General features: G+C 45.1%; 1 protein-coding gene and 1 long non-coding RNA gene across 6 annotated transcripts; one reads left to right on the forward strand and one right to left on the reverse strand.

Moving 5' to 3' along the window:
* Window positions 1-2,955: 2,955 nt before the first annotated feature.
* Window positions 2,956-24,211, reverse strand: LOC310837162 (ATP-dependent RNA helicase DDX24-like). 5 transcript variants are annotated; one of them, XM_083757313.1, is made up of 10 exons: window positions 23,969-24,211; window positions 19,505-20,226; window positions 15,477-15,866; window positions 14,315-14,468; window positions 12,020-12,535; window positions 8,216-8,291; window positions 7,181-7,369; window positions 4,909-5,038; window positions 3,190-3,999; window positions 2,956-3,043 (listed from the first exon to the last, which is right to left on the reverse strand). In XM_083757313.1, exons 1-9 carry the CDS (start codon window positions 24,085-24,087, stop codon window positions 3,740-3,742), a joined length of 2,556 nt encoding a protein of 851 aa, XP_083613439.1. In that variant the 5' UTR covers window positions 24,088-24,211; the 3' UTR covers window positions 2,956-3,043; window positions 3,190-3,739. The 5 variants fall into 5 exon arrangements, with proteins under 5 accessions (XP_083613439.1, XP_083613437.1, XP_083613435.1 ...); XM_083757311.1 differs by lacking the exons at window positions 2,956-3,043; window positions 3,190-3,999 and having other exon boundaries at window positions 4,877-5,038; window positions 23,861-24,026; XM_083757309.1 differs by lacking the exons at window positions 2,956-3,043; window positions 3,190-3,999; window positions 23,969-24,211 and adding an exon at window positions 23,786-23,820 and having other exon boundaries at window positions 4,877-5,038.
* On the forward strand, window positions 12,528-15,044 carry LOC310837163. Its single transcript, XR_014560446.1, has 2 exons — window positions 12,528-12,656; window positions 14,863-15,044. It is a non-coding gene; the product is annotated as an uncharacterized lncRNA (long non-coding RNA).
* Window positions 24,212-26,495: the final 2,284 nt, after the last annotated feature.

The following is a 26,495-nucleotide window of genomic DNA, read 5'->3' on the forward strand; positions in this document are numbered from 1 at the left end:
AAGGCATGTGAGGGAGATGTTTAATAATGGGTGTGATGGGGGCGGGCACAGCCAGTGGATTCAGCTTCCCCTCTCCTGATCATTGCCAATTTAAGATCAGGTCCAGCCTGTAATCCAGAGGAGCATCATCTTTGGATGCAACCTCCATTTGATCAACGTTTGAAAGCCTTCATTTTAATAGCATTTGCAGCCCCAATAGCAAAATCTGCATGTAGGCTTTAAAAATTGAAACTAGATACTGCTTGCTCAACAGAGGTAAGGTAAAGGACCCCTGGATAGTTAAGTCCAGTCAAAGGTGACTGGGGTTGTGGTGCTCACCTCACTTTCAGGCCAAGGGAGCCGGTGTTTGTCATAGACAGATTTCCAGGTCATGTGGCCAGCATGACAAAACCACTACTGGTGCAACAGGACACCGTGACGAGTGCCAGAGTGCACAGTTACCTAACAAAACACGCACCACCATAGTGGCGTACATTAATAACCTTTTTTGACACCTGGGAATTTCCATCTGATTTATTCCCAACAAAAAGGACTCTGGTTATTCTGGAAAGGTGCTTTTAAATATTCCCTCCCCAATTCATTATAACTTATTTCCTAATAATAATTTCCCTTTTACATGCCCACCACATATGAAAGAGCATACCCTCAACCTTATTACATTTCCAGCACTTATCTGATTCAGTCTTATACATCTTAGCAAGTCTGCTTAGAGTTAAATACCATCTGTAAATCTTTTTCAGGTAGTTCCCCATGAATTATACTGTCATGGGAGGGGGGAACTTTTCTCTATGCACATTCTCCAGTTTAGAAACTTCTATCATGGCACTTCTTACTCGCCTTATCTTTAAATGAAATCCCCAAATGCTGATGATGATCTCCTAAGGTCTGCAGATCAAGCTGCTTTCAAAGGCAGAGAGGTTTCAAAAAATAAACCCTACCTACATCCAACCTCCGTGCGAGGGCAGTGACTTAAAATCTGAAAGTGCCAATGTTTATTACATCTTTGCATTGTACGGCTCTTCACGGAACACCTCCTGGGTACAGCTATATTTGTAACAATGCTAATTGGAAATGTGGCCCAGAAAATAATCGCTCTATCAGTGACTTAACAGTCCCAGGAGCTCCCTTGCTTTTTGTAAGGTTGGTCTGAAAAGCTTCATAGCCTGAAATTGATAAGGAGATACTTGAAACTGTCAAGCAAAACCAAAGATTTGCACAGCCAATGTGGTGTGCCATCTGTCCTGCCCGTCCAGAACTCCTATGCATTTAAATAAGGGTATGAGAACAAGAAATCCCACTGGAGCAGCCATTTCTGAATTCTTAACAGTCATGGCAGAAGCTTCACTTTACTCAGGGTACATAACTTGTGGCCCTCCAGATACAGTTAGGACTACAATAGCTGACCTCCAGCTACTGCTGACAAAAGATCCTCAATTTGGGGGATGGACTATTGCTCCAACTTTCTTTCGGAAGTCTTGAGGATCTAGTTCTTCCTCATGGTCATGTGTAACACAGGAATACTGCAGGTCCTTTTTCAGCAGCCAGTTGGCATCCACCTGCCTCGAGAAACAATGGAGTGTGCCTCTGGGGGTGAAGTCCAATCCCTGGAGAATCACAGCACCTGCTGTGGCTGCAGAGATCAGTACCTCAGAACTGCAGTCGCCTGTGTTGTTTTTGCTGTGTTAGCAGCACCAAAGTGACCCCTCCGAGGTGCAAGCCTGGGCAGTGCGTATGGAGGTTCTGGGCTGCCCAGAAGACAAGACCCCTCTCTCAGCCTCACTGATGTGGTCCAAAGGAAAGTGGAGCAATATATTTGGCACCAGCTTGGCTGCAGGAGTTGCTGGAAGGAGGCACACAAGGCGTCATCCAAGCATTGTAGGGACACAACTCTGGAGTTGTGCAGGATATACTCCTTAGCATTTTCTTTTCCTGAAGCCATCCCACAAGGCAGTTTTACATGCAAGCTCCTTGTTTCTTGAATGAATTTCATTTAATTATTATTTTATTACTGAATATAGCTTCACAGAGCCTCCAGGGCAGCTGGCTAACACAAATAATAATAGAAATATCCCCTGAGTTTGAGAAAGGTATACATCTTTCTTCAGGTAGGAAACAGCTGTAACCCAAACAAATTTTGGTAAACTATTCCAAAGTTGTGAGTGGTAGAGCATAAAAAGGTAAAGGTAAAGGTACCCCTGCCCGTACGGGCCAGTCTTGACAGACTCTGGGGTTGTGCGCCCATCTCACTTAAGAGGCCAGGGGCCAGCGCTGTCCGGAGACACCTCCGGGTCACGTGGCCAGCGTGACATCGCTGCTCTGGCGAGCCAGAGCCGCACACGGAAACACCGTTTACCTTCCCGCTGGTAAGCGGTCCCTATTTATCTACTTGCACCCGGAGGTGCTTTCGAACTGCTAGGTTGGCAGGCGCTGGGACCGAGCAGCGGGAGCGCACCCCGCCGCAGGAATTCGAACCACCGACCTTTTGATCGGCAAGTCCTAGGCGCTGAGGCTTTAACCCACAGCGCCACCTGCGTCCCATCCCGTGGTAGAGCATATATGTAACCAAATGACCTTGTAAAGACTGCCAAGCAGGATAGTCGTGCTTATCCTCCTACCCACCTGTTTTTCAGTCAGTAATTTTCCATTGCAAACTAGAAATATACATAACTTACTTGAACTGATTTCCTACATGAAGTTTCTAAGTTGCTGAGGGCAATGAATTCTGAAATTGTAATTTGCTTTCGAACGCCTCCATAAAGCTACCCTTCCCCCTGATCTTTCTGTAAACAAGCAAACAAACCCACCTCTCCAGTGGATCAGGGATTTTCCTGAACAGCAAAAAGAGAAAGATGGGCTGTACCTTCTTCTCCCACAACCACTGGATACATTGAAGGACCCCTATTGTCTCATTGCCTCTGTTTTATGTGCTTTGTGTGTAATAAAAATGCCAAGAAAAAGTTTTACAAATATTTTAATATAGACTTCAGCTGGGCAAGTTAAGAACAGGAAGGAATTCACTCTCTAATTTACTTTAGGGTACAGTCTATTTAGGGTCACGCTTTAGGGTCACAATGGCCACGTGACCCGGACGTGTCTTCGGACAGCGCTGGCCCCCGGCCTCTTAAGCGAGATGGGCGCGCAACCCCAGAGTCGGTCACGACTGGCCCGTACGGGCAGGGGTACCTTTACCTTTCAGTCTATTACCCGCCCGACATGTTTTAGTTTCTTCTTTCCGCAGAAGATTCCCCACAATTTAAAGCATCAAATGCTAATGCAAAATTTGAAGAATTACAAACATAGGATTTTCTTTAGAAACGCATATGCAATGCCCTGCAACACCCTGCAACTTAAATGAATAAATGAACTTGATTAAAAGGATACAGAACTGATACACACATTTATGCTTACCTGCTCCTCTGGGCTCACTACTACCTCTGCAGTTGCTTCCACACAACCCCAATCACGTGCAATGGTTTCCACTCACCTGGTTCTTTCAGGTGGCATGTTTTACACAAAACTCAAGACACTGGACATCACCTGCATGTCAGGTAAACTCAGCACCAAGAAGGACCATGTGGGTGGGTGTCTGTACATGCACGTTGACTGACTCGAGAGCAGCAACAGGAGAGGAAGCAGCAATCATTCTAGAACAGGTCTGTGCTTAAAAGGGGTCTGAGCATCCAGTGGTTGAGAAGGGGAGAATTAAGTGTTCCTTATCTTGCACCCCCGAAATGTCCCATCACTTCTTTAACTTCTCTGCATTTTGCTGTGGTTTCTTCTTCATCTTCTTCTTCGCTTTTGCTTTTGACATGGTGTCCAATGCAGACTGAGAACGTTCTTCCGAAATATCGGACAAGAGCAGTTTCCCAGACTGGGTTGGGTATTTGGTCTTCATCAAGCTTTTAAAAACGGACTGAGAGAGCAAGTGTTTCAGATGTTTCTTCATCCCCTTTAGCATCTTCTGTTTTTCACTCTCATTTTGCTCGTCGGGTCGGCCTCCTGTAGACACACACACAGGGAGGGGTGAAACATAAATCCCAGCACAAATAATCAAGAGGGGTTCTAGAAGTTTTGTTACTTAAAGCTGGGGGCTGGTGAACAGCATAGGGAAATCTACTGAAAGATCACTGGACAATTTACAGTACATAGTTAAGGGTTTCTGACTCCCAATAATTAAATGATGGCATGTAAAACAAGATTCAGTGTGAGGCAGTGTGGTGTAGTGGTTAAGAGCGGTAGATTCGTAATCTGGGGAACCGGGTTTGCGTCTCCGCTCCTCCACATGCAGCTGCTGGGTGACCTTGGGCCAGTCATACTTCTTTGAAGTCTCTCAGCCCCACTCACCTCACAGAGTTTGTTGTGGGGGAGGAAGGGAAAGGAGAATGTTAGCTGCTTTGAGACTCCTTCGGGTAGTGATAAAGCGGGATATCAAATCCAAACTCTTCTTCTTCATTGTACACCTTTAGACACCAGGCAAAACCACTCCTCTTTCATCTTGCCTTGGCAAGATGAAACATGAACATCTGCTACACTTGGACTCCAAGTGCATTGATCCTTCAGGAAGCAGTAAAATATGAAACTGACATTACTGAGGTTTGCAGCTTTTTCTTTTTCTGAATGTCTGAACTGACACTAAGCTGTGCCCACTCTTGCTGAGTCTGAATGAAGTTTATGCCTTACCTGCTCTCCCCCCACTGCCCAACTTGTATACAACCTCAAACATTTTCCAAATGCATTTTAGATAAATACAAGAGTCCATAAATAGAGCTTTTTAGATGTGTGAGAGTACCCAGGTTATTGCCTTCATTGCTGCATCCAGGAGATATGCCCCTTATTACACCTTTCTCGGGGTGGTTCCTCCCTCCCAAGCCCAAACACACACACACACACACACAAACTGCTACTTGCCTATTAGTTCATCATCATCTAAATCAAGCTCCAGCGCTTCTGCAGCTTGCTGGAGCCATGAGTTGTGCTGCTTCGCTCGGCTGTTGAAATATTCCACCTTCTCAATCTTTCTTGCCAAGTTCACCCGCTCCTGCAACGAAGCACAGTGAGGTTATGCAGGGACAGGACGTGGGCACTCAAAGCAGTACATGGACAAAGGCAATACAAGGGCTAAGTTAGACATGGCACTGTTTTCACTGGGTGGGTCTTTCACAATTGCTTTTTCTTCAACAAATAGATGGTACAGGTCTGTGGATGTCTCTGGCCATTGTTATTATTATCATTATTAATATTTTAATTACCTGCCCTTCACCTTGTTAGATTGCTTCTCTCATAATAGCAGGGGAGATGAAAAAGCTTCCACACACTTTGCCTTTGTAAGGAATTCACTAATTCTAATGAACTCATGGGACCCTAGGCTAACCATTACTCCCTAAATTTTGCCATCCCTGTTATCTTCTGGATATAATTCAAGGTGATGGTTTGTAAAGTAACCCTTGGACCTCAGTCTACAAACATTACTGGCTTACAAAGCGGTCAAGCTGACTTGGAATGAGGAGACCACCTGGGTTGGAACTGGCACTCAGTTGCAAAGTTCACTGGGTGATCTTGGGTAAATCATGGGCTAGTTTGTCCAGCTACCTTGTTTTGCAGGACTGCCATTAGGCCAAAATGGAAAGGGGGTCTAAGTACGCTGAACGTAAGCTCCAGCATGCCTTACATTGGTCTTTTATGGAACATCAGCAGACTCAAATGGGGAAGGAGGAAGCCAACAATTCTGAATTAGAAAAGCTTTCCCCAATGACAACAATTAGTTATCTTCCACTTGTAACATGGTGATGTACAAGCTCGCCTTAAGAAGTTTGGGTACAGTGTAACTTAAGTCAACCAAGCTCTGTGCATATAAACATATCCTATGTTTCGGTGGTTTAACTGGACTTTTGTTCAACTGCAATTATTAATAAACAGATTGGAAAATTATTTGTAAGACTACTGCTGCTTCCTCTATTTTGTTACCCAAAACATTTGGAATGGAGCAAGCTACCACCTCAAAACAGACAGAAAAAAATAATATAGACCCAGCTTCAAATTACATAGCATTCAAAACAAGGAAAATGACAAAGAAACTGGAGGGGAAATATATTTATTTTTCACTGTTATTTTATTAATTGAATTTATATTCTGCTTATCCTCCTAAAGGAGCCTTTCCTACAATGCAAAGCAATGGAAGCGATTATGCTCCACTAAGTTATATCAGAACCACCAGAGCAATTCACAAAGTCTTTTGCCCTTAGCTTTCAACACATTTTAATTCAACCATTCTGCTAGATGAATGTTCTAGATGAAAAATGAGATCTGGCAGGGCGCTGCCAACATTAAGAGCTTAGAATGTAGGCACCAAAGAAAGTCCCACGCAAGTCTGCAAATGGGACATGGTGATTTATCTATGCCTATATTCCATATTTAATAAGGGATTAAATTATTAAAGCCACAGAAGTGACAGCAGGGTGATGAGCAATTTGAAATTCTTAAGCAGCCAAATAAAGGAAAAATTAGTCCTGAAAAACATTCATTACCTGCAATCAACTACTGAAAACTAAGCTCATTAAAAGCAGCTTTGATTTTAATGTCTCCACATAACTCCTGCTCTCCTCTTGTCTTTCCTCTACTTGTGATAACATAATGTCTTCTTTTCTGGTCTTCCAACCCTGGCTGGCAAGATCTAAAGGAGAGATGAGCACTGAAGAAGCTGAACCCTGGCTCTACTCGAGTAGAGCAGCACATATCTGTCACGGATGATTTGGTTTAGATTCCTGCATTGCAGGGGTTTGGACTAGATGATTCGTGGGATCCCTTCCAATTCTACAATTCTATGATTCTATACCCAACTTTATGCCACCCTGCTTTCAACAACTTGTCACAGGTGACCAGGACATTAATGCGGGCTAATATGTTGAGTGGCAGAGAAGGGATGGATCACTCTGTCTCTCCTCCACCAGCCCACTTGCAAGAAGCATTTTTTAAAACAAAAAATTTATAGCAAGCTTGGCTCATGAACAGCCATCTCAGTCAGAACCACTGTTCCAGATCTCACTTCCCAACCAAGTTCCAAAATCAGGTGTTAGGAACAGACATCTGTTACAAAGCCTTGAGCAACTGTGAAAAGCGCTGCGGTTGAGAAATAAAATAAAAACCACGAACACACTACTTTCAAAGGAAATATCTATTTCACCTTGATTGCCGTCATGCATTTTGTTTCGACGGGGAAAAAAGGAAGCTCTTCGTTCTTCTCCAGCGTCTTGTAAATCCTTTTGAAATTCATCATGTCGCTTGGGCCAATCAGAAGCAAGCTCAGGCCCTCATTGGCAGCTCTGGCGGTCCTGCCGCTTCTGTGCACGTAAATCTCAGAGGTGCGAGGAACCTGCAACAGCGAAAGAGATTAAGCACTTCTGTGGGAACGGGTCTGAAGTACACAAAAAGAGAACAACGCATAACGTTCCCCAGCAGCAAGCAATTTCACACCTACTATGGCACTGTTTCAGTTTATCTCAATGTGCGCTAACTCTTGGGAGATATTGGATTCCACAATTATGTGCAAGCCCAGAAATGTCAGAGATATCTGAAACGACAGGCTGGTTGGCACATGCCACAGTTACAAACAATGCTACTAACCAAAAATAATAATAAAAAAAAATCATTTCTGCAGGGCTGAGCAACAGCAGAAGAAAGAAGAAAGGAGCAACACTCAGAAGGCCCAAGTGTGTCTTTTCCTACATTCTCTTAAGTGTACCTAACAGACTACTAGTCTTGAGAACCTACATGGGAATATTTTAATGACAGTCCATCTATAGGTAGAAGAATGGAAAACATATAAATTATATTGTTGACATCTGTCTTGGAAGGCAATGGAGGAGTGCGCCTTTGTTATATACAGTGCAACAAACAGACACAACACCTTGGCTTTAAGAATTAAAAAACAGTGTAAATAATAACCTATTCAGTTGCAATTAAGAGCTAAATTTGCACCATGGAGTATAAATGGAAAACTTGATTTTCAATCCCCCTAAAATCAATGATTTAAATCAGCTGCCTCCCTGGTAACTGAAATCATCTTGATTTAAACCAATCCGCCATGCCTCTCGTTCTTCTTCTGTGTTACAACCCAAAGACAGGCCACGAAGATTGCTTGTGGTCTTCCATTTACCGCCAGCCATCAATGTATTACAAATTCATGAACAGAGAACAGAAGTACATTTTGTTCTGGTACCTGGTAATGTATGACATGCTGCACGTGAGGAATGTCAAGACCACGAGCGGCAACATCTGTTGTCAAGAGGGCACAGCTGAAATTGCAGAAATGGAGACAATGGTTGTTTTATTAAGGAAAGAGGAGGGGGGAAGAGCTCCCTAAAGTGCATTAACACTGAATTCAGTATTACCAGAAGGCCAGATACAGTAACATAAGCAAAATAGGGCTGTGTCATAAGTACTGCAGAATGAAAAGAAAGACAAAAAAGAAGATAACCGATCTATTTAAGACTGCTTTACTTAGCCTGTGAAGGATGGGTGGAGAAACCTTCAGGGGCTACTGGTTTGTTTCCGGTTACAATTCAGACTGCTAGTTTTCGCCTGCAAGTCTTGGGAGCAAGGTTATCTGAAAGGCATCTTTCATGTCAGCCTGCACAGGTTTTAAGATTTTTGGGAGAGGCATCTGAAGCACACAGGGCAAATGTTCAGTAGAGAGCCTTCTTGACGGCTGCTCCCAAGCTCTGAAAAAGCCCTGGACACAAATTTTCATGGCTCTCTAGCAGCTACGGTGCATAGCTGTCATTTTTTCCCTTTTCTTGCGATGAATCCTATTCGGAGTAAGGGAATTTCCCTTTTAAAAAAGGGAAACGTTGACAGATATGCTACGGGCACTCATCTACCAGAAGCGATATATTTAGCGATAGCTCTTGACACATATACCTGATTCTGACCAAACTAAGCCTCCTGATGCAAATCATGCTCTAGGAGGCTTAGTTTGGTCAGAATCGAGTATAAAGTTCCATAAGGTAAAGGTAAAGGGACCCCTGGGTCCAGTCGTGAGCGACTCTGGGGTTGTGGCGCTCATCTCCCTTTTTACTGGCCGAGGGAGCCGGTGTACAGCTTCCGGGTCATGTGGCCAGCATGACAAAGGAGCTTCTGGCAAACCAGAGCAGCGCACGGAAACACCATTTACCTTCCCGCCGGAGTGGTACCTGCTTTCGAACTGCTAGGTTGGCAGGAGCTGGGACCGAGCAACAGCAGCTCACCCCGTTGTGGGGATTCGAACTGCCGACCTTCTGATCGGCAAGTCCTAGGCTCTGTGGTTTAACCCACAGCGCCACCCGCATCCCATAAACTTCCATAGTTAATGCTAAATAAACTACTTCTGGTAACTGAGCCACCATAGCAGCTAGAGTTCTGGGCTTTTTAGACTCGTCTACCCATGTACTATCTGAAACCAGATGTGAAATATATTGGCATTATTTTCAGTTCTCCTACCCACACTGTGTAAATAAGTGTAATTTGTCTTTTATAAAGTTTTACCTGCCTTGGGTTTTTTTTTTACTTTGTATCTTTTTCATTGCATTGCAATTTATCATTTGATTGCAGGAGTACGTTACTGCTGCTCGCTGCCTTGAGCAGCATTTGCTAAGGAAACCAAACATCCAACCCACGTCAGTCGCTCCAACTCACGTTAAGTTTGCTTATTCCCCTACACAGAATAGCTGTCCTGTGCATTAGGAGTCTGGGGGGGGGGGGGAGATGCCTGATCCAATTCCAGTGGCCCTGAGGGAGGTGCTGCTGCCGCCTGGCTCTATAGTTGTCACCCTAGAGGCAAAAGAAAGGTGGAGTACACACCCTGCGTGTGAAGCCGCAAAACACTGTGTGATGCCGACTTTCATGTGTGAAGTTGAGGCCCGCTAGCTCTCACCCCTTCTCTAGCCACTCCTCCAGGACAACTAGCCGTTAATCAAAGCTATACAGTGTGTGTGACGACTACACACCATAGATTCTCGCTTTGTCTGCACTGGTTGGTAGTTTTGTTTGTGGGAGCGATTCAAATGCTCAGGACTGCAATACTTCAAGGGCTGCCTCTCCCCCTGTAAACCATCCCGGACTGTGTTCAGCATCTGAGGCCCTTCTTCGTGTGGGCGGCAACACGAGAACAGGCCTTCTCTGTAGCGGCTCCCCAATTGTGGTATGTTCTTCCAGGGAGGTTTGCCTTCACCTTCACCCGGTGCTATACCAGCTGCACTGGCTCTCGGTGGAGTACAGGATCAGGTTTAAAGTGCTGGTTTTAACCTTTAAAGCCCCATACAGCCTATGGGACCGCCTCTCCTGGTATGTCCCATGGAGGACCTTATGGTCTTAAAAAAACAACAACTTGGAGATCCCAGGCCACAGGGAGCTTAGGCTGGCCTCAACCAGAGCCAGGGTTTTTTCGGCCATGGCCCCGATCTGGTGAAACGCTCTGTCACAAGAGACTAGGGCCCTGTGGGACTTAACATCTTTCCGCAGGGCCTTCAAGACAGAGCTGTTCTACCAGGCCTTTGGCCAAAGCACACTTCTGTAATCCCCATAGAACTCTAGCCCAATGATTGCCATTAATTTGATTCTGAATTGATTTTAAAATGTATTTCAATTAATTGATTGTGATTTTATGTAAATTGCGCTATTTTTACTGTGGTTAGCCGCTCTGAGCCCAGCTTTGGCTGGGGAGGGCAGGATATAAATAAAATATTTTTTTAATTTTTAAAAAATTATTATTATTTTTATTTATTATTATTATAATATTTTAGGCACCAACAGAAAACATTTCTGTTCAACCAGGCCTTGGGCTGATTAATATTCTACAGCCTTTTAAATGTGCCTGTGGGAAGGGTGTGTGTGTTACTGTTTCGCTGTTTTGTTTTTAATTATTCTGTATTTTATTCTGTGAACCGCACTGAGATCAAATCAATCAATAAATGTTCCCATTCTTACTGATAAAGCCCTAAAGGTCTTTGAAGGTCCACCTCCTATTCTTTATTTAATTCACAGCTCGACATTCCTCCCTGAAGAGTCCCCAAGGAAGTTCACAGCATCAAGTCAAAGTATCCAGGACACAACAATTAAAATGAAAGTTATGATACCCCACGGCCTAAAAATGCCAATCCCCTCCCAAAGGCCTGGACAAATAGAACTGTCTTCGAATTCCTCCCAAGTACAGTTAGGGGATGAGGACTGCACCATTACCTCCAGGAGGGGTTCTGAACGTGGTGGGCCACTACAGAGAAAGCCCTCTTGTGCACTCTCATCTTCTTTGCCACTTGCAAACAGCCATACTGCTTTCAGGGTGTCCACCCTCCATTGCAAATTATGGGTTGAGGCATATAGAGAATATGGCTTCTTCAAGTACCCATTTAAGGCCTTGCACACTAGTTCCAACACCTAGAATTGGGCCCAGTAGCTCCCCAGCACCCAGTGTAGTGCTCTCAAAATTGGAGCGATGTGCCCTTCTCTGGCAGCTCTGCACTGCCCACAGCTGTTGCATTAAACTGCTGCAGCTTCTGGACCATCTTCAAGGGAAGCCCCATGTAGAATGCACTGCAGCAATCTGCACAGGAGGTTAGCAGAGCATGGGTAACGGAGGCCACGCTATTGGATCCTGTCACTCAACTGTGTTCAATATCAAAGGCCTTGCTCTGTGTCCTACCTCCGCTGCAGGTGTAGCTGGTTGGCACTTAAGAAAAGGGCCTTCTCTACTGCGGCCCCCGTGCTTCCCACAAAGAACTCCTTCCCAAACTAAATCCCTCCGTTTTAAGCTTTAGGCAAGTCGTTATTACTTTTCCCCTTAAAAGTTTCACCCAGCTTTAAATTCTGCTAAGTTTTTCAGCGTTTACTTGCTAATTGTGCTGCGGCGTATTACTCCGTTCTTGTTCTCATTGTGTTTTTGTCAATTCAAGCAATCCACTTTTGAAAAGCGGCATGATCTTAATAGATAAAATAAACCAGGGGGGGGGGGTAGGGAGAGAGAGAAAGAGAAAGAGAGAGAGAAACCGACCTGGGGCGTTCAGCAAACCTCTCCAGGTTTTTCAACCTTTGCTTTTGGTGCATGTTTGCATGAAGAGGCAGGAGGTCGCAGTCCAATATCGTCAGGAGGGCAGTGAGCCGCTTGATGCAATCTATACTATTTGCAAAAACCATGGTTCTGCCTGGGTACTGAAGGAGAAAATAATACAGGTAGTAGTCTTTCTCCTCTGTATCGCAGTGGATCCTGGTCTCGGTGAGAGTCTCCACGGTGGCCTCTTTCCTGGTCAAGTCTATCACTTTGGGCTTGCCCTTGATGCCAACTTTTTCCATCAGCATTTCCAGCTTGGTCTTCTTGTCTATTTTGACAGCTCTCTTCTTGTGGAGAACCCTAGTCGGAGCCTGGTGGATCAAAGTCAGGGTGGCAGAAAAGACAAACGTCTGGTGTTTTGGGTTATATTGCGAGTCGCTCAGCATTTCCAGCAACTGAGAGAGTTCCTCGAAATGCCCCCTCTCCACCATCCGGTCCGCTTCGTCGATCACCAGGCACCTGTCAGACGGACACGAGAGACAGTTTTAAGAGTTTTTCGTTTTGAGATAAGAGGAGATCCGACACGCTTCAAAAGAGCCCTACCTGCTACGGCGCACACAGAAAAGAACAATGGCCTGCAGTGCGTAAACAGAACCACAAGCCGATTCTTATTCCGTAGGCTTGTATAGATACCAAAATGGGAAACCAAGGTGCAAGGAAACAAAAGTCTGATGGAATTTGAACGAGCAAATTCAAGGACTTTGCTGTCGCAAAGTGACGACCGCTAGACCTGGTGTATCAATGCATCTCCCAGGACTGGTTTGAGGGCCAGAGCATGAGGCACCTTCACCCGACGGTAGACTGTAGGTGAAACTGCCGCCACCACTCCTGACCGTGCCAGAGATGATGCAGACCATTATTCCCTTAGCGCATTGGTGGCAGAGGGACTCTCTGTCGCCAGCATTTGGTAGAACAGGTTCCATCAGCACTGTGGCCAGTGGAGGTCATTATTCCCTTGGCGTGCCGGGCACTGACAATGGAGGGATTCCTTCTGCCGCCACTGCTTGGCGCACCAAGGGAGGAATGAGCACTGGTGGAGGAAGAGGAGTGCAGGGGGAGCGCACCGCCCCCAGCAGTGCAATCCCGGCAGGGTGCCATTGTGGCTGCCCCCCTGCCTGTGCTGGGCGCCCTGCCCCCGCAGGCGGTGCCCCCCACCCCCAGGACGTGCGCCATGCCCCAGCGGGCGGTGTGCCCCCACCCCCAGGATGCACACCACGCACCTAAGGGCGGCGTGCCCCACCCCAGGATGCACGCCAGCCCCGTCCCCCCGGTGCCGGAGCGTGAAACTCCGCCACTGGGAATGAGCTGTAGTCTGGGCCCAGGAGGAACCTGGGTGAAACTGCTGCCACTTCTGCTAACCCACAAATGAAACCTTAAATGTAGGTTGTGGTTGCCACCATGGAATGTCTAGGCGCCATTTCTTTTCAATGGCATTTGTTATCATCATCATCATCATCTTGTTCATTTCTATACCACTTTATATTTTAAAGAACAAGTCTCAAAACGGTATACAGCATATTGAAACATCAAATAAAGCAATCAGGAATACAACAAATTCAGGCTTCAAGGAAAATATTTCAGATCCTTCCCTAAGTGACATTTTGCTTTCCCCAGAGATCTCCAGGTGACCACAGCTGGACCCACAGCAGTCGCAAATTGCACCTGGCGCCTGGCTGATTTCTAATACTGGTCACCACTTACCAGTGCCTGGAAATTTGCTTTGAAACGTGGCATGAGGTGGGTGGAGGAGAAAATCTGGTAAGTCAGGCCAATTATGGAAACCGTTTCCATCCTCCACCCACCTCAATTGTTCTATAGTAGCTTCATGGTCTCTGCTGTTCATCTGAATGAGCCACAGTATGTTCAGGCAGGTGCAACAGAGCTAAGCAGTCCAGGTGCAACATCAAGCATGCGTAAGTGTCCCCCGATTCTTAAAGCAGCAACTGTGAACTTCAAGGGAAAACCCTGAAAGATCCTGCAAAGTGTTTACTGCAGAGGTGGCTAACCATGGTGCCCTTGGTGTTGCTGAACTCCAAATCCCATCAGCCCCAGTGAGAACCACCAACAGTCAGGGCTGATGGGAGCTGTAGTCCAACAACATCTGGAGGGTGATACATTGACTACCTCTGTACTATTGCTTAAGCAGGAAGTTCTTTAGCATTGATGATCTTAAAAATGCCCAGATAGTATTTGCTCCTTTGGAGAAGGAAGACATATTAGAAAAGGGATCTTGAGTACCTTAGTTGCCGCAGGTTTGAGAGGTGTGGCTGCTTCTCCTGTATTAGCTCCCACAGGCGCCCCGGGGTCGCGATTACAATCTCGGGCTTCCTTTTCAGAACTCGCTGCTGCTTCTGAGGTGCCATTCCTCCAACAAGAATGGTTGCCTTAATGCCTAAAAGACAGAAGACCAATAGGACATTAAGGTCCCTGCAGCACTGTTGTAGCTATATTTCATAAAATTTTCTAGGATGAGATGTTGTACCATATTTGTAAGAAATCACTGGATTTACCTCCCCTCTTTTTAGGCGCAACAAACCTCCACAAAAGTATTTCCCAATGTTTTTTTTTAAAAAAACCAACAAACTACAAAGATGACCTGCGTCTCCAAAACAGCATTTATCCCGTATTCAAGATGGTGTGCGCTCCTCCTAGTAGTGTATAATTTTAAAAATCCTTACTGATGCGATGCTGAGCCCCCCCCCCCCAAAAAAGTGGAATTCTCAACCTGTATAAATTATGCAAATAACAACCACTCTTATTTTGAATAATTTATCTTGGCTTTCTAGTTGTGTGAGAAAATGAACCGGGCAGGTCATTGAAGCGCCACCAGCAATCACTGGACTTCTTACTCAACCACCTCTCTGGGTTCTCAGATGTCCACAGGCCATGCCCAGACACCTTCAAACACAGCAAGGAAGGCTAGAACACAGCAAGGAAGGCTAGAAAGCTGCATTTCAAAAAAGAAAAGGGGGGAAAAAACCAAGGATTTTCTCAGGAAACTGATTATGCATACCAGTACCATAGTTTGTGCTTTCCCTACAGAGAAGACAGAAAACTGTAGGAAACTTTCTCTGCAGAGCATGTTTCCATTTTAGGAAAGGGAAACTGAAGCAATGTACTTCAACAGCAAAGTAAGTAATGGAAGACAGACGTTTATATGTATGTTAGATGAAAATAAAAACTGATTTTATATATGCTATTGTCTCATCTCTCTTCCCTGTATTGTAGAATCACTTCTAGATGCGTTATAGGAAGTGATTCACAAATGAAATAATAACCACAACAATAGCATTGATGGATGGCCGTCTCTCATGGGGGCTTTGGTTGAGATTGCTGCATTGCAGAACGTTGGACCCTTGGAATCCCTTCCAATTCTATGATTACCAGGAATTGACATTACCTGTGAATCTGTTCACTGCATCAATGTGATGCTTCGCTTGGACAGCAAGTTCTCTTGTAGGAGTCAAGACCAATCCCAGAAGAGGATTGTTTTTATGTGCAGCAGTATTAGGTTTTGGGGAACCCAGATCACGTCCTGCACCCTCCAACACCTTCAGGTTTCCTGCTGCCAAAGACTTCTCACCGTCGCCATCGTCATCGCCACTAGCTTCACCCCCATCAGGGCTCAAGCCTCCTATATCCACACTCTCTTCCTGCTTGGGTACCTCATCCTCACCGTCCTCTCCTTCGTCAAGCGGGCTGTCCCTTCCACTTGCCGGTCCTGTTGACTTGCGCCACTGCAGAATGGAATGGATCATTGGAATGGCGAAAGCAAGAGTCTTACCACTTCCTAAACATGGACAAATGAAACACAGGTTAGAAACCTAGGAACGCCTTTGGGAAGTGGGAACAGTCAGAGGGAGATAGAGAGGAAGTGACGGATGGGGAAGAGGGAGAGAGCCAGGAGGCGGGAAGGCTCTCTGATGCTGAAGCAGAGCCCCAGAACCGCACAGGAAGTTCAGGAACAGATGGAGAGCCTGTCCCTGTGCAGTCTACACAGGAAAGGAGAGGGTTAAAACACAAGGATCAGAGACGTCCCATGAAACTTCCCTGCCTTTTCTGTTGGAGGAGAAGCTGGAGAAGACCACTCCCCGAATCTGAACCGGACGATTCGGACGCATGATTGTAATGTGCTGCTTGTACACGTGTAAAATAAAGAACTGTAAATACCTCTCTGAGTGAGCAGAGGGGGCTTATTGTGAAGAGCATACACAAGCCATCACACTAGTCCAGCATCTTGTCACAGCAGCCACCCAGATGCCTGGGGGAAACTGGCAAACCCAGGAGACGTCCCCCCCGCTCCCGCAATGTGGTTTCCAGCATTGCTGCCTCCAACTATGGAAGCAGAGTCTAGACAACACGGCTGGCAGTCCTTGGTAGACATGCCCTCCATGACATTGCCTAACCCTCTTTGAAAGCCGTCCAAGCTGGTGACCAGCATTGCCTCCCACAGAACTAAGCTCCAGAGTTTAACTAGGCACTTTCTTTTACCCGTCCTGAATCTTCCAACATTCAGCTTCATTGGATGAGTTCTAGCGTGAGGAGAAAGGGGGGGGGACATTTCTCTATCCACTATCTCCATGCATAATTTTATAAACTTCTACCATGTTGCCTCTCTTTGCCTTTTCCCTAAACTAAAAAGCCCCAAGTTCTGCACCTTTTTTTATAGGGAACTTGCTACATCCCATTTCAACACATCTTTATTTTTGTTTTAAAAAAACTCATTTAACAAACCATCCCCATACATCCCCACACCCCAAGAAACACTCCATCCCTATACAGTGTAAATGAGAGTCAAACATTCAACAGGTTGCTCTTTTCCAAATGTTTTCTAAACTGCCTTACGCTAGTGTAGCCAGGTAATTCCATATCAAGTGATCCAACTTTTTTACCTCGTGTCATCCAATTTTCTTAATATTTTGTACACTTGTTGAATGATCAAAACTAAGCTTAAATCTAAAATTAAGAAACCAAACCAGCTGATTTCCCCCATTAGTCTGGTATTGTCTATTCTTCTTTGACTGCCAGCTCTTTTCCAGGATCTCAGGCAAGGAATTCTTTTACTTCAGCAGCTTCCTGCTCCTTGAAGTTGATGAGGATTGAACCTCAGAAATTCTGGATACAAAGGATATGCAATATCCCTCAGCCAGGGCTCCCTCTCTTAATTAAAGCCATATAAATATATGTAGTTACAATGAGTCAAATTGGCGGTTCTTAAAGCAGGCACCTGTCGTTGCTTATCTCACCAAGACACTTCACTGTGGGTTGCTTTTCAAGAGTAGTAATTAATAAATATAAATCATTGTGAAATCTTTTGAATATATACATATTTTTTAAAATCAACAAATAAGTGCCTGGACTCCTAAAAAGTACTGGCTCCTTTGTAGGCTGCTAGTCTGTAATAAGACTCATCGCAAAGCAAATGGCTGCTGTGCTTAAAAAATAATTAAAAATTGCAGTGGTTTCTGGCCTTCTTGTTGTTGGGTGTGCAAAGGCTGCTCTGCGGCTTCCACTATCCTAAGGTAACATACAAAGTAGTGTAATGCTACTGACGTGCAACATGTGTACTTGGTTGGATTTTTCAATCTACTCTCTGTCTTTTTGAAAAAGCTCTATAAAAGGAATTGTCTTAATTGACAGCTCTGATCAGCGCTCTCCACAGACAGAAATGAAAACTAGGCCAAGGACAAACTGCATTCTACTCAACTCATCTCTCGTGATGCAATTTTCTGTTGCTGCCATTGACATTTTTACTCCTTCTGTAGGAAATATGGAGTCACTAACCCAGTGGTTTCCCTCATAAGGAGTGGAGGGACTTTTCCCAAGTGAAAACTGGCAAACAGGAGGGCCTCTCTTAATCCCTGCCCCCCACACCAAGTCTCCCTGTGCATATGCTCCTGCCCCCAGGTCTTGTGGTAAAGGTTGTTCACCCAGGCTGGCCTCTGAATCTGGAAGACAGTCCACCTAGGGAAGAGGGAACTGGCAGACATGTCTGCTATCACACCAATGCTCCCCCTCAGTAAGTGTTGAGATAATGTGAATTCAAGGGAAACGAAGTTGGGACCTTCTCAATTCAATAAGCCAGGGGTGGTTAACCTGCAGCCCTCCAGATGTTGCTGAACTACGAATCTCGTAAGTCCCAGACAGCATGGCCAATGGTGGAGGATTATGGGACTTGTAGTTCAGCAACGTCAGCAGAATGGCTCTGTAGCTTTAGCTCTCCAAAAAAATGAACGAATCTCTCCCCACCAAAATGAAACAAAACTGAGAGGGGAGTTGCCCAGAGCTCAAAAGGGGAAGGGGTGCAATCTGTCATGTTGACAGACAGGTCTTGGCTTGAATCACAGATAATCATTTTCTCAGGGCACTCCAATCACAATGTAGAGGTCTCTCACTCTCTTAAAGAAGAAAAGTTGCAATCTCTAAGTCTCAGGGGGCATGGGGAGCTCACACACTCCACCAATAAACCTTCTACCACCACCTTATGATTCATTCTGAAATTCCGAAGTCTTCATCCCCTCAGAAGGGGTGGTGATGCCTGCAAACTGCATCCAATTCGGCCACAACATCAAAAAAGTAATAGACTTTTCCTTTAGTTAAGATTCATCAAATTTTAAAGGCGCCCTTCATGAAAATTTCTCTATCGGTCTACAACTTGGCAGGCTCACTGCATTCCGGAAAAGTATTTGTCTCTCAAAATATTATCCACTTTGGCCAAAAAGGGGGAAATGTTATAGTCACTGCAGGTTCCCCATTACAGTGAATAAGGAAAACACAGAGCTTTGTTTTAGACGTAGTGGCTTAGAAGCCAGAGCACAGATCGAAAAAGAGAGTACAAAGCAACTTGGAACAGATTGGAATATTTAAAAACACACAAACTCACAGATACGAGTTGAATCTTAGTGCCTGTGCAGCTGTCTGTGATTTGTTATTGACAATTGGCAGGTTATAAGAATCCATATTTGATGCCTGCCAAATTTAGCTGAGAGATGCCAACAAATCTAATACACTGAAATTGCCATATAAAATTTTACAATCAAAAAGCACGCTTCAAAGTTGAAAATTTGCACTCTTGCTTTTAACTTGTATTTTATTCTGTGAACCGCCTTGAGATCTTACGATGGAGTGTTATATAAATTTAATAAATAAAAATAATAAATTAATTGTTGTGGGGAAGAGGGCATTGCTGGTCTTGCCTACAGCAGTAAAATGTATTGGGCCGGCCCTGTCCTGTTGGCCCTCTTCAATTTCACCAGCCCCTGCACCCAAATATTTTTCACCCACAAAAGAAAAAGCTGAAATTCTCAGCACACTGTACTTTGTGCTCAATTACCAAAATCCATGCTTCCATCATGTGCTTATGGAGGTACAGAATCAACACATCTGGGACAGTGGAAGCAAAACAACCACTGTAGCAATGAGTTATACCTGTCTCTGCAGCTCCAAGGACATCCATGCCATCTCGAATTGCAGAAGGCAGAGCCAGGGCCTGAATCGGAGTTGGCGCACTGAACCCTAATTCACTCAGTGCCTGAAGAACAGGCTTAGGAACGAAGAGGCCTTTCCATGCAGACATGTCCACTTCCTGACCTGAAGATAAAGACAGGACTTCTGCCGTCCAGTTTTTAGGCTTTTTAGAAGCTTTAGCTGGTTCAGCAACATCTTGGGGAGGACATGTTTTCTTCTTCAACTCTCTCTTCCTCTTTTTCTTCGCTTTCCTTTTCAGGATTGTGGTGTCTCCTTCCACTCTCTCATCTTGCTCAAAGCTAGGGATGGCCTCTTTACATTCAGCTTCCTGCTCAGTTGTTACTAGTTCCTTCACTTTGGGTTCATCACCACTCCTCACCTCCTGTTCCAGATTTTTCTCCTTCTTCCTCTTCTTTTTGGGAATTGTGCTATGTTCTTCCTCTTCTCCAGGCCTCCTAGTAGATTTTCTCCCCTTGGCATTTTCTTCTCCCGCTTTTGAGGAAGACACCAGTTTATAATCTGTAAGCTCCTCAAAGCATACTAAACCTCCAAGTTGCTCGTCGGCAAAGAGATTTGGGTCAATCTCAATGGGCTTCCATGCCCCTGTCACTTTGATGCCTCTTCGCTTAAGCTTGGATGGAGTCTTAAACTTACTTGAACCTCGCTTGAGCTTCATGACTGACCTTCAAAGAAGAACAAAGGAAAATATTTCAAAAATGGCTATCAGTTAAATTCATTATATAAAGTAAAGGTAAAGGGACCCCTGACCATTAGGTCCAGTCGTGACCGACTCTGGGGTAGCAGCGCTCATCTCGCTTTATTGGCTGAGGGAGCCGGTGTACAGCTTCCGGGTCATGTAGCCAGAATGACTAAGCTGCTTTTGGCGAACCAGAGCAGAACACAGAAACACCGTTTACCTTCCTGCCGGAGCGGTACCTATTTATCTACTTGCACTTTGAGGTGCTTTCGAACTGCTAGGTTGGCAGGAGCTGGGACCGAGCAATGGGAGCTCACCCCGTCGCAGGGCTTCGAACCGCTGACCTTCTGATTGGCAAGTCCTAGGCTCTGTGGTTTAACCCACAGCACCACCTGCGTCCCATTATATAAAGTACATAACATGAAATTGCACAAAAGGAAGAGATGAAAGAAAAAAAGGATACTACAGCTCCCAGCTATGAGCATCTCTCCTTCATGCAATCAGCAGTCTAGTTTCTCTTCCCCTCTTGGGTCCTCCCTAAGTTTATTCAGACCATTCCCACCCTCCTTTCCTAGTCCTTCCCTGCTTCCCACGCCATGCTACCTTCTCCCAAGACCCTGTCTTTCCCTAGACCAGAGTTTCCCAACCTAATGCATTCCAGATGTTTTGGACTACAACTCCAATCATTCCAGACCATGGGTGAGGGGGGATTTGAACCCTGGTCTCCCTAGCCTGACACCCTAACCACTAGTCCAACAGCATTTAGAGGGCACTACATTGGCTGACTAGCAGAGACCTTCTCCTTACAGTCGTCCTTACCAGCCTGCTAAGTCCATTCATATGAAAAGTGACAACAGCTACTAGGACTTTTACTGTTAACATTTATCTTGGGGGCTGGGGGAGTTGAATAATCACTCATGTGAGCAACTCCTACAGAAACATGTCTCAATATGCCCTTCATAGGCTTGTGTTCTCTTCCTGGTTCTTTGAACATTTGGTTCTACATATTTTGTTCTGAACAACAATCCTCTCAGATTTGGTAGTGACTGTATTTTTTAAAAAAAAAACTTTCAGGCAGCAAGCATGGACAAAGCAAGCTATAACTGGCAGTTGTGGCATTGGAACCATTAGACTCAAAAGCTGGTAGAAGATTACATGTACAAAAGGAATACAATTTTTCCTTCTGAAATTTGCAAAGGGAAGACATGAAATGAAATGATGCCTTGTACTGTCAGCTGCATATTCCCTTATAAAGGATCCTAAACATACAGCTGGGCATTCACAGAATCATAGAGTTGGAAGGGATCCCGAGGATCATCTAGTCCAACCCCCTGCAGTGCAGGGAATCAGAATCAGAATAATATTTATTTGCATCAGCCACTAGCCATAGCAATAACATAGAATAAACGTACTGAAGATAGTTGTAAAAGCTTAACTATCCAAAATAAATTTGCAATGCTGGGATTTTTTGCCCAACGTGGGGCTTGAACCCATGAACCTGAGATTAAGGGTCTCATGCTCTACTGACTGAGCTATCTCAGGCATTTGACCAGTCCCATAATGGTCACAATAAAGTTACAGCAGGAGGTCAAATGCTAATCAACAAGTCTGACACTTAGATGGCCCTTACAGTGGTATCTTGGGTTACAGATGCTTCAGGTTACATACGCTTCAGGTTACAGACTCCGCTAACCCAGAAATAGTACCTCAGGTTAAGAACTTTGCTTCAGGATGAGAACAGAAACCGCGCCACAGCAGCGCCAGGCCCCATTAGCTAAAGTGGAGCATCAACAGTTTCAGGTTAAGAACGGACCTCCGGAATGAATTAAGTTCTTAACTAGAGGTACCACTGTACTATGAAACAATGACATCAACTTTTAAAAAATGTGATATATTATTTTAATTCTGCCCCTCCTCCACGGGACCCACATTATCATGCATACTACCCATTCCCCATTATTCTCCTTGGAACAGCCCTGTGAAGCCGACCGTGCAAACTGTGTGCAACTAACCCAACATCACACCATAAGCTTCATCATTGAATGGGGAACTGAACCTGGATCTTTCCAGTCCCAGTGGCTTCTGTAATTGATGGCAGCTTACTCACAGAACCTTGTGTGCCTGTTTGGAAATGCCTGCAGTTACATCTGGTAGCCAAGGGGGTACATTTTTCCATGCGCCTAGGTCTAGCCCCCCCCCCCCCCCAAATAGGGCTAGGGAGCTGAAATAAAACTGTGAGCTTCTACACCTTTATTCAATGCTAGTCATACTCAGAACAGCCCCACTGAAATAAGCTGACTTAAATAACTGACGTCCACTGGTTTCAATGGGTCTACTCAGAGTATGACTCAGCTGGATATCGCTCAGTGGCTTACTTCAAATATCTGAGTATTTAACATGGTTAATTGTCCAACAGATCGATCCTATTCCTAAACTACAGCTTTTGTGGGATTCAGTATCCAGGTTTAAACAAACAGTTGTTAAAACAGGGCTGCAACTTTGGGAAAGTAAGGCAGAAGTACCCACATTAAAAGATGTACAATAGGTGGAAATTAAATAGCTGCATCTTTCTCCACCCTATACTGTACATGCAATGATTTATTTGGGGCGGGGGGGGGGGGGAGAAGAGCTGTTCACATCAAATTTGGCTGTCACCTATGCTAAGGTAATGCTATATATTTTTAAAATGTTTTTATATTATTGTAAACCCCTGTGATATATATTTATGATACAGCGGTATATTTTTATTTTAATAAGCAAACAAATAAACAACAGAAAATGTTATTTACCCCAACCAATTTGCAGGTGAATATACAAGGAAGAATCAAAAATAGAAATGAACTGTAAGTGTTCGGTTTTCAGATAATGCGAGACTTTTGGATCTCTGCTAATCAGCAACCTCCCAATTGGCCAGTCCACCCAGTAAAAGTGGTACGCAACAACATTAAGTTGCGAGCTTGCATCCAACACGCAGCCAACTGCACGAATTAACAGTTGACCAGGAAGCCATCCTAAATACGTTTTATTCAGAAGTTTAACTGATTCACCGGGGATTTACTTCCAAGTACTGAGGAGACCAATCTCCAAACCACCACAGCGCCATGCAGCTCAGTGGGGTGAACCCCCAGCTGATCGCCCTCCCCCGCCTTTTCTCAACCAATCTTACCGTTACTGTCGCGAGATTAAAGTGGGGGGAGGGTAGGGGAGAGAGAGGAAGGAAAGAAAGAAAGAAAGAAAGAAAGAAAGAGAGAGAGAGAGAGAGAGAGAGAGAGAGAGAGAGAAGGTATATGCCACTCTAGGCTCCTGAGAGGAACAGCGAGGCATTAAACCGGCAATAACAAACATTTTTAAGGATGCAGCCTTATAAATGGTAATGAAACTACAAGAACAGTAAATAGCAACCTCGATTTTACTTCTTTGGGAGCTGCCCTCCGTCCTTTCCTGCTACCCGCCCCACGTGGTTATCTCCTTCCAAGTTCTTATTATTTATTCTTATTAGCTGAACTTATCAGTCGCTTGTCACCCAAGGTCTCCAAGAGACTTACACTGAAATATCTATATGCATAAATATATTACACCACACAAATCTCTACGGATGCACAAAAGTAATCCTTGCCTGCCTTCCTTCCTCCGCTCGCCTCCGAGGCTACTTCAGCGCGCTTGCCGGGTTTAACGGCCCAGCGAGCGCCGTTTGCACCCGCCGAGAAAAGTCCCTGCGAAGATCCCACCAGACACTGCACAGCGACGCTTCCGGGAAATCCCACCACGTGGGAGCCTCATGGGGGCGGCCATGATGCCGTGACGTCATCCCCCAGCGCCGGGCTTCAGAACTTTTATCAGGCTGCATGCTGGCTGCCTCTCCAGCATTCGGGAAGGCTGCGGTTGCTGCGTTGGGGCGGTCGTGTTTCAATGGGAAGGGTGGGGGAAAGCACAGGATGAGGCATCCGATTCTGCTGGTTGTTGTTATCCGATGGTCGGTTTAGATCAGCGTTATTGCTCTGGTATAAGTTGAGTGGAGTTTTGGAGGAGTTATGTTATCAGGAAGGGCTCTTCCCCACCCCCGTTGCTTAATTATGGCTGTTTTATTTTATTTATTATTTATTTATTTTATCCTCAGAGAATGTTCAGCACTTCATTAGCTCGAGTAACCAAGGCATAAAGGTAAAGGGACCCCTCACCATTAGGCCCCCATTAGGTCCAGTCATGACTGACTCTGGGGTTGCGGCGCTCATCTCGCTTTATTGGCCGAGGGAGCCGGCGTACAGCTTCCGGGTCATGTAGCCAGCATGACTAACCAGAGCAGCGCACGGAAACGCCGTTTACCTTCCCGGCGGAGTGGTACCTATTTATCTACTTGCACTTTGCACTGCTAGGTTAGCAGGAGCAGGGACCGAGCAATGTGAGCAAGTTCTAGGCTCTGTGGTTTAACCCACAGCGCCACCCGCGTCCCTCTCAGCTAATCACAGATTAACAGGAGGATGATATTGCACGCTTTCTGAGCACTTATGCTCTCATGCCCATAGTCTTGGTCTGAATCGTTTGGCCCTGTATTTTTTCTCGTTAAAAGTTGCTGAAGTCTCTTCACCTTGTATTGTTGTTGTTACTACTGCTACTTTTAAAATTGATTTTACTAATTATTGAAAAGGAGGGGACGATGTTGGAGCCAGCCAGTCCAGTGGTGCTTAGCATAGCATAGGAAAAAGACACAATGAGGCAGCGTGTATTTTCATAATGCTGGAGAGCTGCTCCTTCCAGCCTTTCTCCTCCGGCAACTTTTTATTATCTCCTTTGTTCTCCCAGCCGCATGGCCGTTTTTTCAAAGTCTCCTGTTACCTCATCCGGTCAAGGCTTGACACTCCCCTCTCCGTATAAGGTAATCATTGCCCAGAGGAATGTCAGGGGACCCCTGCAGTATTTACAAGCCTCTGCCTTAGCTGTATGACTCCCACATGCCCTCTTTCTTTATTTTATTATATCGAGTGCGATAAGCGACTCTTGTAAGGGCGGGAGCGGGCCGCGGACCGGACAACAATGCAGTACACATAGAAATTAAGGAAAGAATACATTGAATACATCAACACAAAATAATGCAAATAACTACTATAATGATCACTAAAATTAATAAATGTCGAAGCCAACTTCCATCCGGAAGCCAAGAATATAAGAATTCTGATTCCAAGCTGCATGGTAGGCTTCCTTTCTAGTTTTTTAACCATGCACTCGTGTCACTCCTACAGCTCTGAGATTGGTCACTGTATGTTCCTGTAAGAGAACAAGAGCTATTAAACATGAATTTCAATGTATATTGACAGTTTGGATATATGCCCCATGATTCTTTCCCCTCTCTAATTTGAAAACAAATGGAGGCAGGCTCATGGGGGGTCAATTGTACTGGAGGCCAAAAAGTTTGCTTAGGGGATATAATATTTGTAAATCGAAAGGATCCACCATGAAGCATTAAGCCTGAATGATGGGCAAAAGGGGGCATGTGCATACATAACCAACATTTAGAACATTTAGAAGCATGCAATAAATTGGTAAACCTAATCATATATTGTACAAAAATATTATCCCTCCATATCTTATGATAATTTTCTCCCCTAAAAGTCTTATTCAACAAAGCTGTTCTTATAGTTCGAGAGTGGCTGAGCCGTGGATGCTGCCAGCCAGAGTAGGATTCTGACGACTGCGGCTTGCCAGCTGATAAGGTGAAATATGGTGGTTTCAACTGGACTGGGTCGTCTGCTTCTCTTCCTTGTATAATGGTGCAGGAAAGGATGGCAAGGCAAATGATGAGGAAGGCAAACACTGCCAGATGCAGTTCGTGTGTAGCACCTTTAGGTGGCGCATGCGGGAAGGTTTCGATGCTTCATCCACAAAATGTTGACAAAGTGTAGGGGAGTTCCGCATGCCTTGTGGCAGAACAACCCACTGATATCGCTGGGTGGGCTGCAAATTGTTATAAACTGGCAATGTAAAAGCAAACCGTTCCTGTCTGCTGGAGCCAGTGGGATGAAGACAGTTCAATGTGGCCAAAAGTCAATTGTTCAGAAATAAGCTGTTCAGAAACGAGATGGTGCCATTGCTGCGGATTTTTCTTTTGGTGGAGGCCACTCTACCCACACTGAGGTATCAATGATCTTGGTTTGCCACGCTGGAAACGTTGTATCGGTGGCTACAGGCTGGTTTTTATTTTGCGCTGCCGCCAGCAGATGGGCCTTGTGGGTGGCTGTACCTACAGACTGACAAATGCGA

This window comes from Podarcis gaigeae, assembly GCF_964106915.1.
Source record: "Podarcis gaigeae genome assembly, contig: HAP1_SCAFFOLD_156, whole genome shotgun sequence".
In the NCBI taxonomy this organism is placed as follows: domain Eukaryota; kingdom Metazoa; phylum Chordata; class Lepidosauria; order Squamata; family Lacertidae; genus Podarcis; species Podarcis gaigeae.

Bases quoted from the DNA above. Each gene is read 5' to 3' on its own strand.
- LOC310837162 (XM_083757313.1), bottom strand. From the start codon at position 24,087: ATGCAGCCTGATAAAAGTTCTGAAGCCCGGCGCTGGGGGATGACGTCA. The intron at 14,469-15,476 runs GTAATGTCAATT...TCTGTCTTTTAG, and splicing joins TGCAGTGAACAGATTCACAG to GCATTAAGGCAACCATTCTT. The intron at 8,292-12,019 runs GTCGGTTTCTCT...CTGCAATTTCAG, and splicing joins AGGTTTGCTGAACGCCCCAG to CTGTGCCCTCTTGACAACAG.